We start from the raw sequence: 12,986 nt of genomic DNA on the forward strand, positions 1-12,986 counted from the left end.
AGGATACAGGGGGACACTACAATGTGGACATTACAATGTGCTGTGCTTTTGATGAGATAAGGTGCTAGAAAAGCTTATTTCCATGAGCATGACAGAATTCTGCCTCAACACAAAGGAAAAACATGTCAGAAAGTCTGTACTGTCAGTTGAACCTTTTCACATGGAACCACTTTGGTTTGATATTGGTTAACTTGGAGTGAGGACAGAAAAACCCCAACACACACACCAACCAAAAAATGAATTAACAGAGTAACACACATGAAGACTTTTCTTTGCAAGGTTTACTCTGTCTCAGGCAAGCTTTCAAAATGTATAAACTAGCAAAAAAATACCCCAGTTGTGTAGGGAAAGAATGGCATTGTGAAGAGGGGGGATACATGTCAATCAGTTGTTCCATTTCTCTTGGGAAATATAAAGGAAAATAAATACTGAGATGGCAGAAACAATGGAAAATGTGTGACGTGATCAGCTCAACATGGAAAAAATTAATAAAACAGGTAACTACCTGTTTGGGAAAAATAATTATATTAAATATAGTAGAAGAAAGTAAATCCATTTGACAAGGATTCCTCTGGTTATAATTAGAGGTTAGTTCAAAGAGTTAATAACTGCAAGCATAATCATTCTTCAATGCATCCATAAACTACATTTTGCTCTACTTGACTGGCCACATAACAGGCACAGAGAACATGTACCAGCACTAATAGTATGTTTGATAGATCACAGTAATATTCACAAGGAAAGACTGTAACCTTCTTTTTGTGTATTGATCTGTTTTGACTGAAGAACTTGTTTAATAATCCTTGACACTTTAGGAAGAACATGGCAAAAAGAGCATCAGAAAGGGAGTCTTAATCACAGAGACAACTTTCAAGATAAACTGCAGAAAGTGCAATTTTCCTTTGTTGCTTTTTATGGCAATTACAGTTCCCCAGGTTTGGTTGGATCTTTTCTCCAGAAGTGAGACATCATTGCATTTAAACCATTTGTGCCTGTGTTGTTAATAATAGTCTGAGCTGTCCATTAAGTTACAGCTGCCAATATTTTAAAGTTATTTTTGACAACGCAATTTTGAAGGGAAGAAGGGAGGGAAGTTCATAAAAATGAATTTTGTTCTCTAAAAGCCAAAAACAGCACCTCTCATTATACTGCAGACTCTCCCTTTACACAACAATCACACGTTCTCTTGACAAGAAAAGGCCCAATTATTTCTATCAAATAGGATACATGTTTAAATGGATAGTTTCTGTACTAATGAAGGACATTTGAACCTCTGAACTGAATACTTTCACTGAAATAATATGACTGCCAGATCAACTGTAAAATGGTAAAGATCCAGCAAAGGAAGTCAGACAAAGACAAACTGTCATGCAATATCAGGTCCAATTTAATGATCCATCTCTAATTACAGAAGACTGCACATATCAGGGGAAAAAGAAAGAAGTTCTAACTAAGAAAATTAGGAACTGCTACTTCCAGTACTGCTGGAAGTTTTAAAACCAAAATGACTCCATTAAAAAAACAAAACAAAACAAAACAAAACCAAAACAAAAAAACACCCAACAAACAAAACCAAAACCAAAACCAAACCTAACCAAAACAAACCCAAAAAAATAAACCCAAAAACCCAAACATTAAATAGAGTGGTCATTGTCACTGGGGATCTTTTTCTGAAGGAGCAATCAAGTTTGGGAAGATTTGAGGCAACAAATTTCCAAAAAATTGCATGCCCTTTTGTGTGCAAATTTAGTTTTCAAATCTAGCTGCTTTACAGGCTCATTCATTGTACTATCTATTCCTACCTGTTTAGAGGAGGGCATCTATGTTTTGGTCATTAATGTTTAGTACAATAGGCAGAATAACATGTTCAATCTCATCCACTTTTATGCAGAAGTTATGGTCACCCTTCAACAATTTCTTCTTTTACAGAAGTGAGAGCAAGAAGTGTAAGAGATAATTTTTCCAGGTCTCTTCTTCCTCCCATCGCTATATTCTTTAACCACCTTCATTCTTTTCACTGCACCACAGAATCCAACTGTGTTTTCAGCAGCAGTTCTCGTTCTGGTGATGCACACAATTAGCCTAGATGAAGTACCTCAGTGGAAAGCCAGTTTTCCCATCCAGGAAAACCACACTATTATATTGCAATTGATAGTATTACCCCCTGGAAGCATCTTAAGGCTGTGTATTCTCCCTGAACAACTCAGACACAGAAGTTATTCCCGAGGTTCTCACCAGCCAGTTGGCTGATATCCAAAATTAAACAGTGAAATGTTTGTACAACAAATTGGATACCACGTTAACCCAGGCATTCCTGTGCTGACTTTTATCTCACATTGTCTCTATTCCCCCCAAAAGCAGCAGCAGAGCTCCAGCTTGCTTTTCCTGACATCCCTGTCCATCAGCAGACAGGCACCCTACTTTCCCACTGGTTCCTGCTCTTCCTTTTGAGCCAACATCACTGAGGGCAAAATTTGATGAAGCAGCTGAGAGAGTTGTAATTGCTCAGGAATAGTCTGACCTGGCACTATACACTGATGGGTGCCTAATGATACAAGAAATCTATCCCACACAGCTCCAGAACATTTTTCCATACCATTTGCCATGAAGAAAACTAATGTTAATAATAACTTAAAGTTATTCCTTCTCTGCATTTAATATGGCAGTGGTGCAAAGAAAAAGAAGGCAGAAAGCTGTTGCTTTATTCTTTCTTATTTCCTTCCCTATCTCCACACAGGTTCACTGGCTATGACATTGTGTTAGAGATTTTGAGGGAATGAGCATAGGACAGAAAATGAGGATGTCAGTGGCTCAAGCTCTATAATAGAAAAGACTCTCCACTTCAGTCACATGCCAAAGGGGAAAAAAAAATCAACCCATAAATTATCATAAATTTTAAATTTTATCCTTTTACATACAAAAAAAAATAGTCAGTTTAGTTGCAGAAAAATTTTCATTTGTCCTAAAAAATATGACTGGCATCCTGAAATAAAAGCAGTGGCTGAAGAGATGTAGTCACAAATTGCTTAGAAAGTTGGACTGAAAGCAAACTTATTAAATTCCCAAAGAGAGTCTCTTAGATACCCCTGCAGAAAATCACCAGAACAATGATTCAGAAATGCAGCTGATTATACTCCATCAGTTCAAAATATCTGCCCAGACTTTTATTTCAATTTTTCTGTCTCAGCAAGCTTTACCATTTTTCACCACAACTGAAGTTATTGCCTTTCCAGTGGAAGTGAAAGGCTGTAGATCAGTAACTCTTAGATAGAATCACAGCATTTATACCATATATTATGTCCAGCTTCTCCCTTGGTCTGCCCCTATCTCCTTCCTCCCTTCCAATAAATAAAAAATGAGCAAAACAAAACAACAAAAACCCCCAAAAAAACAAAAAAAGAAACCAAACCAAAAACCCCAAAACAAAACAAACAAAACCCCAAACCAAAACAAAAACAAATCCACAACTCCAACCATTCTTGCCTTTTTCCAAGAACTTTTACAAGCAGAAAATAATTTTCCCCAAGAAAAGTGGCAACTCCTAAACCTTGTGACAGTCCTAGTTTCAATCCTTTGTTTTGCATCACCATTCACAGATACTGAGCATGCTTGCCTTTCAGTTTTCTAAAGGCTAAGCATGCTCAATATGTTATACTATTAAGTCTTTGAAAAAGCTGAAGCTCCATGATTTCACTGACTTCCTAAAAAACAAAAAAACCAACAAAAAAAAAAAAAAAAAAAAAAAAAAAAACCCAAAAAAAAAAAAAAAAAAAAAAAAAAACCAAAAAACCAACCAAACAAAAAAACCAATCCTGGGTGGCATTTGTCACCTAAACCCACCTTAGTAGCCATGTGATGCTCCACTCACAAGAAAGAAAAACATGTGGTATACAAAGTGAAACTGCTCTATAGGCTATTGTCAGACTACAGAAATTGATTTGTGACCACTAGGATATTTAAACATCCTGCAAAACCACATTAATTTCACAACTACTATTTGGAAATAAAATCTTCATGCGATGTCTAGAGTTGTTTTTCTGACAGCCTGGCTTGCAGGAAGGGAGGATAATCCCTCCCTGCTGGAGGAAACTACCAACAGTGTCCCATACATTGGCTACAGCAGGTTGAAAAGAGCAGACATCCATCTCAAATACCACTAAACAGCCCAGGGTACAAAGTCCCTGCAGGTACCAGCACAGGCCCTTTCTTTTTGGGATCTATGTTTCTAGGCAGCTAGAGTTGTTTTTCTAGCTGGTCTGCTTCAGACTGATCAGTAACAGCAGAGCAGCCTTTGCTTTGGACAGAAATGGATCAGATACAAGGTTACAAGTCAAATAAACTAAAATCCAGACCTCACTTACAGTAGCTTTTTAGTGCTTTGATTTTCCTCGTTAGGAACCTGAAGGCACCTTCCATGTGTCAGGTCAGAGAATTCAGCCTATTCAGGAACACTTTCCAAATGCCAGCCCTAAAGAAAAACTTTTTCTGGTGTCACCTTCATAAATTTACTGCCCTTGCTCCATTTGTACCACAACGTGGGAGGAAGAATTCGCAGCCCTTCCATAAGGTCACTGACTTTGATGATCAAAGCATTCCCTTACCCATCTCACCTCCTTGGCATCAGGTCTTGAGTTTTACACCTTTAACTAGCTCCTACACCTCAAGATAATAAGGTTCAAAATGTGTGTTTTGTAATGTGATATACTGCAGAACCTTATATGCAAAATTCCACCGTTCAATTTTTCCTAAACAAATTTGTATTTTGTGTTGGATTTGTTTTTCTATAGAGATCAGCATACACAATACATTTACAGTGCAGTTGAAAGACTGCTCAGGTCAATCAGCTCACTCCTACCACTGCACATATATCCTTGCCATCACTGCCAGTGGTTCCTTGATTAAGGTATACAAGTGCCATGATGTCCTAAATATCATAAACATCCTTTTAACATTTAGCTTACAAATAGCAAGTCAAGCACACACCTTGATGTGCACTTTGATGCATGACACCAAGTAACCTTGCTTAAGGCATTTTTCCTTCGCTGTAATGAGACAGGAGACTCCTGTTATTTGTTTTATCTCTGTCCTACAGACACATGTAATCCTGATTGTGCAATTTATTGAACGTGTTTTTCAGCCTCCCTTTTATGGCAATTATTCATGTGTATTTCAGGTCACTGATGATGACGAGCAGGTATTTGCAGAACACGAGATTCTCCAACAAAGAGTTGTCTAATACAGAAAGGGAAAGAAAAGCATGAAGCATGTCAATCGATACTCAAATTAAATATATTCTGCTTCCAAAGCTTCATCTAAACTTTAATTTTTCAAATATTCTTGGACGTGCATGGTCCAAATGTTGGCCCAGCATGAAGTTAGTTCAGGTCAGCTCCTGACAGATCACCACCCAGGGTTGTCTTTGTATCGGTTCCTTCATCTGTAAATATTAGGAATTTTGCTCACAACTTTGCTCAAAACTTGAATCATTATTATCTAAACACCTTCTATAATGTAATGGTTTTTTGTTTACTATTATACAGTGATCTCACATCCACCAGAAGTGAAAAGTATCACAGAGAAGGTCATGAATGAGAACATAAGAAGATATTTGTCTAGGATGGTGCAAGTTCTAATCTTTAGAACTTCAGGAGATTTTACTCCACACAGGAAGAAATGATGTCACGCCCCAACAGTCTTGACAAATGTAACTAAACAGTTTGCTCTGCTGTGAAAACTGGATCAGATCATTTTATTTTACAGCGCAGATTAATCCCAAATTGCTGATTTTAGCAATATTTAAAATGGTAAGTCACTGTCTATCATCATCATTCAGTATGTTGAATCACTAGCATCCACACAAGTAACTTCATTTTAGAGTTCTTTAGAGATCAGCATTTTAAAAAACCGAGGCTTAACTCATAATCCATAAGTAAACCTCCTGCCTACAGGGAAACTGAGTGAGCTTTTGCTGCACTTTCTCCATATTAGGAGAGGCATGATGTGCCACCTAGGAAACAATTAGGTTTTTCTATTAGCCTCATAGACCTATCTGTGACAAGACACAGCTTTTGGCACCACAGGCATAGAAATCTGGAAAATCCTATGGTTATGATAATTTAAGAATCACTACATTTGATTAATTCATAGGTTTCAGAGCAAAAAAAAAAAACCCAGTAAGACAATCCTCTTTCCTCCTCATATTAAGAATTGGGGCCATAGAATTTTACCTAGATGCTATTGTGGACAAATTGTGTGATTGTAAAACTTTTTATTGAACTGAAAATTGCTTAAAAAATCCAATTCTGAGCGTGAGAGCTTGTGTTTATATTGTGTTTGGGCTCAAATCAGGGCTTTCTTTTACTTTTTCATTGGCATTCTTATAGAACTAGCATTAATAGCATCCTTCTGCTAAGCTTTGTACAAATACATAAAAACAGAGCCTCATACTAACAGATTGTTTAATGCACAAGATAAGGAAATGCAGATAAACAAGTTTACATATCATAAAATCATAGAATCGTTTGGGTTGGAAGGCTACCTTCAAAGGTTAAGTAGTCCAAACTCCAAACCAGGATGGGAAGACTAAACTACAAAGAAACTGATAACCATATTCCAATGTCTTCCACCCCTACTGTAAGAATTGTGTAAACAAGTGCTAACTCCTTAAAAATCCATCTCCAAACAGCTTTTCCAGACCACTCAGAAAATCTGTGAATGGGAACAGGACTTGAAAGTGCCACGGGAAGAGAACTGTCACTAAGACCAAAGGGATGAAAATATTGCATAAATATCACAAGAGTCCTTCTCTCAAGTGCCTACACCTTGAAAAGGCAATTAACTGGTGCAAGGCAGGTATTCATAACACCTCCTGGCAGCTTTTGACACTGCTATGTTTGTCTTCCCTTTCCAGCTGTGAGCAGAAATCAGATACAAGTGTAGCTATGTATAACACATAGCAGGAAAATACAAATATAGACACACACACCGTACAGTGTTTCTCTCTCCCACATCTTCATTTATCTGGTAAAACAATATACTAGTAGCCAAACTTAGAAGTCTCATACAATTTACTATTGAAAAATATTTGCAGTGGTGGAAAATGCAACTCCCATCAAGTTCAGACTTTCAAGATATTGTCCTTCTGTTTCTGCTACTATTTATTGCATGAGATGAGGAAAAGTCTAGGGAAGTTCTTACTTATCTGGGGAGCATGTGAGTAGTGAACACAATACCTTTTGCTGTGTGTTTTGTGACTGCAGTACAATCATTACTGGTTAAAATACATCAGGGAATTCCAAGGTGCAAAGGGCTCTCCTACATATTTTCCTGATTAGTAGCACTTTTCTGCTCTGCCATATTAGCGTCCACTGCTCAATGCAAGCCAGAAAAGAGGAATAGAAGACGAAAAGAAAAAAGAAAAGAAAAGAAAAGAAAAGAAAAGAAAAGAAAAGAAAAGAAAAGAAAAGAAAAGAAAAGAAAAGAAAAGAAAAGAAAAGAAAAGAAAAGAAAAGAAAAGAAAAGAAAAGAAAAGAAAAGAAAAGAAAAGAAAAGAAAAGAAAAGAAAAGAAAAGAAGAAAAGAAAAGAAAAGAAAAGAAAAGAAAAGAAAAGAAAAGAAAAGAAAAGAAAAGAAAAGAAAAGAAAAGAAAAGAAAAGAAAAGAAAAGAAAAGAAAAGAAAAGGAGTCTCTGAGCAGAACAATCTGTCATTACTCGTGTTTGAGACACTATAATTTCACACAGAGCAACAGGTAACAATTAGTGCTACAGGAATTAGAGCAGTGCTATGAATAAATTGATATTTCTTGTCTCCCTGCTGTGCACCACTCCTCCCACCTTTACAGACATCCTGCTAAAGCTTGTGGATCAGAATGAACCCAAGAAGGTTATCATCACATCACAGCCTTTTCTCCAGGGCTCAGAGGTCTTGTGTGAGATCATGTATGAATATAAACCAACCACTTCAAAGCTTTGTCAGTTGTCCCTCCCCCAACTTATTTCAGACAATGTCATTTCTTTTTAATTACACAGCTTAGTGCATGTTGAAAAACAGTTTATTCTAAATGTAAATACATATCCAAACTTTGGTCCCATTAGGATAATAGGACAGAAATGAGGCTTTAGGATTTTCTACAGATGGGTCACAAGCTTTGCATTGACTTGTGAAACTTCTGGAATTTTTTACAGACGTAGGCTCAGGGGAGAGCTTGAACAACTCCTTGTCAAGTTGTTACACGAATGTTTTGCGATACAGCTTATTCAGCCAGGGGAAAGGAGCTGCTTCCTTTGGCATGATCACAGGATGACTGGCACAATGGACCAGCAAGGCTGTTGGCAGTTATTAGCAGGTTCAGACAAAACCTGAAATAATATCATTATATCTAACTAGAGGTCAGTGCAGATTAAAGTATAAAACAATATGATCTAGAATAATTTTAATCAGTTTAAGTACTTGTGAGCCCCTATTTAATGCAGGGAAATATTATATGCCTCCATGGAGAGAGAGAGAGAGATTAAAGAATTAGTTCAGAGCAAGCCTGGAATAGAAGAAGGGTCAAGTCTCCCAAGTCTTCAAAGTGTTAGAAAATAAATGAGATCATGTGGCACTGTGCTTGAGGCTAAGCCTGGTCTTGGGGATGCCATCTGACTGGTGGCTGTCTGTCTGGCTGCTCCAGAAAACAGCAGTCCTGTGTCTCCTTTGCATCAACACTGGTGCTTATCTGGTCCCACCCGGAGCTGGTCCAGGCACAATGACTCAGTGTCCTCCTGTGCTGGCCTGCAGGGAGCAATGGCTGGGCATGAGAAAGGGGACTAGCCCATTCTGCAGCACCCAGCCACTACTGAGCTTAAATGGTGTTCAAGGAGTTACCCAAAGCGAGGTGGCAGCTTTCCATCTCACAGGTGTGCAGCAGAGAAGAATACAAAGATTTGTAAGTACTTTGAGTCTCCAGTGAAAGCAGACTTTCTCTAAAAATTCAAAAAGGTCCTTTCCCTATTGAGAGAGCTGAAGAAAATGGCCACATAGTCCACTCTTTACATTTTGGACTCAAATAATTGTCATCTAAATTCTTTTGTAAGTACATATCCCAGACATAAGGCCTCAATTATTCTCTTCTGGGCTTTGGGATTTCAGAGCATTTCAGCCTGCAGAGTAACTCACACAGCAAGGGAGAGGCAGCATATAATATAGTTTTCAGCTAAATAGCCATCTTCTCCTTGATTAGGCTGGCTTACAAGGTGAAGTTCAGCTGCACAAAAAAAGGACTCCTACTCTTACAGCAAATAATCAGTATATGCCTTCTATAAAATTTCATGTACCTCCAAACCTAAAAACTTTTGCTCATCACCAAAAGGACACCAAAGAAGAGCCCAAAACCTCCTTTGCCACAAGCTACACAATTGTTTCAGTTTTCTGGTGCTTTCAGTGTTTCAAAGCCCTGATTCAGCTTCACCACTGCTCCTTGGTAGGGATGTACTGCAGTGACCCCACATATTGAAGTACACAATAGGCTCTTTGAGGAAATTCTGGAGGCTGGAAAGGGAAAGTCAGTGGAGAATGCTTTGACTGTGTTTGCTCATGAACCAAAATTACTGAGATTATTAACACTACAGCAGACTATGAAGAACTACAGGAAAGCCTAAAACCAGAGTGAGAGTAAGTTTGTTGTAGATAAGAAAATGTGGTCTCAAAGGAACAATTTAAAATTACTCATAAACATTGATTTCTAATCTAGTTGAAATTTCTTAGGAAAAGCTTAAGCATGACCTTCAGCAGTTTACAAAGGATATGCAGAAATGCAAATGGGATACTCATCTGTACTGAGAAGCAGATGAAAAGATGGTAAAATATTGCAGGGGTAATTGAAGTTACATGTTTTCCATTAGTATATGATATCATTTTACTCTGAAATTCAGTTTCTGGAAAAACCTACCTATTTTCTCCTGAAATTGCAGACTTGGAGGAGATGAACTGAAAATAATTCCAGAAAGATGGCAAGAGATGAGAAGATAAGGCTTCCATAGAAGTTAAAAAGATCTAAGGTAAAACTTGACTAAACGTTTGGGGATAGCAGCAGTATATGGGACATAAGGAGAGGGATGATATTCAAGTGGCTTTTTTTATCTTTCCAAATCATATTTTATTTTCCATTGTGGAAAATTTTATTTATTTATTTATTTTATTTTATTTATTTATCATGGTTTATTTTCCACCTGTGAGATAAATTACAATTAATGCAATAGAAGTGATAGAAGAGCCTATAGTTCCAGACAGAACTACGCTTATTGTTTTACAGATTTTGTTACAAGTATGCGCCATGTCTGTGGTGAAATGCACTATGTCATGATGAACTACAGCTGCCACTACTTCAGAGCTCAGCTTTTCAGACAGGAGGACATCCTCTAGAGATCATCAGATTAGGCTGAATATTTGGCTGTTCTGTCCAAAAAAAAGCCAGTCTTTTGCCTTTTACAGCAGTGTGATTTATACTTCTGCACTGTGCCAGTTTTTGGTGTTTGTTCCACATATTTGTATTCATATTTCAAGGGTGGACTTCCCTGCAGAGACTTGTGCCAAAGTTTACAGTGGCATGAACACACGTAGTTTCTCAAGGATCTTGAGTTTATCTATTTTGAATAATAGAGAGGAATGGCATCCAAATTCAGAGATAGTGAGCATCAAAGATATTTTTTCCCTTGGATACCATTCATAGAAATCTCTCACAGATAGTCCACCAAACACAAATATTGCTGGGCCAAAGGGGGAAATCACTATGATAAAGAGTTACAAAAACATTAAATAACAAAGAAGTGTGCAATTGAACCCAATTAGCCATTCTCATAACAAGAGGAGAAAGACAAGGAAGCAAGACAGCACACGAACTTACACCAAATATTTAAATGCTAAATAAACCTTCTATTACAACATACTATGGCAAGTCCAAAGAAGGGCAAAAAAAGTTGATGAAAGGGGACGCAAGTATTTTGGGGAACAGCTGAGGGAGCTGGGGTTGTTTAGGCTGGGAAAAAGGAGGCTCAAGGGGGACATTATTACTCTATACAGCTACCTGAAAAGGAGGCTGTAGAGTGAGGTGGGGGTCAGCCTCTTTTCCCAGCTAGCAAGCAATAAGGCAGAAGGAAATGGCCTCAAGTTGTGCCAGGTAACACTTAGGCTGGATATTACAAAAAAATTCTTCACCAAAAGGGTTGTCAAGCTTTGGAACAAGCTGTTCAGAGACGTGGTGGAGTCACCATCCCTGAAGGTATTTAAAAGATGCATAGGTGTGTCTCTCAAGGACATGGTTTAGTGGCAGACGTGGCAGTGCTGGTGTAATGGTTGGACTTTATGTTCTTAGGGGTCTTTTCCACCTAAGCAATTCTTTGACTCTATGACTCTATGTAATTAGCCTGTTGAACATACTCCCACAGGATATTGTTGTTGTAGTAGTGAATACAAATGTAGGTATTCCCGGCTGTTAATGTACCCAAGGCAAACACCAAACTCTGGATTCTAACACGTCAAGAACCAGCTTGAACTTGTGCTGTTAATCCTGTTGTGTATGTCCCACCCAACACAGACACTCTGCAGCTGCTTTCAGAGTGTAAATTCAGTGTCAGGGCCTTTTCTATTAACTACTGTCAAATACATGATTTTGGGCCAGGGAAAGTGCTGCCAGTGCAGCAATTTTAGCCTCCCAAGATCTACCCAGTAGCAATAAGTCCTTCACTTCTTCTCTCCCTGTATCAGTTACTCAGGAGGACACCTATTTCCCTTTTATAATAATGCCAGTCAAAAACTATTTTCAAGCTGTTAACATTTTGATCTTTCTTCTTAAAAAAAAAATACCTCCATATGAAAAAAAATGGTATTAGCTGTGTGGTAATAATAGGTAGGAAAAGAACAAGAGCTGTTTCTTTTTTTTGTCTTTCACTTAAATATTTCTATTTCTACAAGCTGCCAACTCTCCTTGTTATTTTTTAGCCATAGAGGGAGGTGGTTCAAGGTATGTCAGCATGATAGGTCTTGCCTCCACTTAGGCTGAAGGTATTACCTTTCAAGGATTCTTTTAATAGAGAATGAAAAATTTAGTGTCCAGAAGTTTATGTGCTCTTTAAAGTCTCTTTCTCTGACTTCTAATGGCTGCCTTGTTCTCAGGGAGGATTGTTAGGGGGTGTTCACCATTCTGACCTCAAAAGCTGGAGGCCAACCCAACAGCTGCAAGCATGGACTGTTTTAGTTCATTTAGTGCTTCAATAAAACCAAACCAACCAATCAACCAGCAAAAAAACCCACAAAGCCCACAGAGTTGCATGCGCACACACCCTCCCCAATCTACAGCAGCTCATTTCACAGAAATAAAAAGAACAGAGAAGGAGAGCTTAAAACTGATTAAAAATTTTAGGAGGGTCACAATTACTTATGTTCTCAACAAAGGTAATCACCAACACTTAGCAGGTGCCTTTCTCCACACATCCCAAATCACCCTGGGGTACGATATCATGCAATTCAAAATGTCCATAAGTTCTGCACCTTTTTCAGTAGCACCTGGAACTAGCAATGGCCAAAAGATAGTACTGGACTGATGCAATAGTGCCAGGCAAAAAACCACTCTGATATTTAAGATCCTCCAATGCATTTTAAATGTAACCAGCAAAAGATACTTGAAAGAAAAACAAAAGCAAACTCACCATTCTGGAAACAGAGCTTTTCCCTAGATCCAAATTATGTTTTTGTTCAAGACATCAGTACTGTTGAAGGAGCACTTATTGCTGCTCTGGCTTTGAAACACTCTGGCGTGCTCAGAGTTCAGGTGGTGCCGGAGCACACCTGGCCAGCCTCCCTCTTGGGAGTGCTGAGCAATGCCTGCTGGAATGTGCAGTCTAGCAGGAACCTGGCACCGCTGGTTCCAACAGACAGGCGTGAACCATGGGACTACATTACCCATAATTGCCTTGAGCTGGTTTATGATTACACCTGAAACCAGGGGAGGT

At 38.3% G+C, this 12,986-nt stretch overlaps 1 protein-coding gene across 1 annotated transcript in view; it reads right to left on the reverse strand.

The window, feature by feature from the left end:
• MACC1 (MET transcriptional regulator MACC1) overlaps positions 1-12,766 on the reverse strand; it is a 35,948-nt gene extending 23,182 nt beyond the window's left edge. The window contains exon 1 of the mRNA XM_058814053.1: positions 12,684-12,766. Within this exon, the coding sequence (XP_058670036.1) occupies positions 12,684-12,686 (3 nt within the window). The 5' untranslated portion in view covers positions 12,687-12,766. The remainder of the gene's footprint in view (positions 1-12,683) is intronic.
• Between the last annotated feature and the right edge of the window lie 220 nt (positions 12,767-12,986).

The sequence above is a fragment of the Ammospiza caudacuta genome, chromosome 1 (genome assembly GCF_027887145.1).
Source record: "Ammospiza caudacuta isolate bAmmCau1 chromosome 1, bAmmCau1.pri, whole genome shotgun sequence".
NCBI classification, from domain to species: domain Eukaryota; kingdom Metazoa; phylum Chordata; class Aves; order Passeriformes; family Passerellidae; genus Ammospiza; species Ammospiza caudacuta.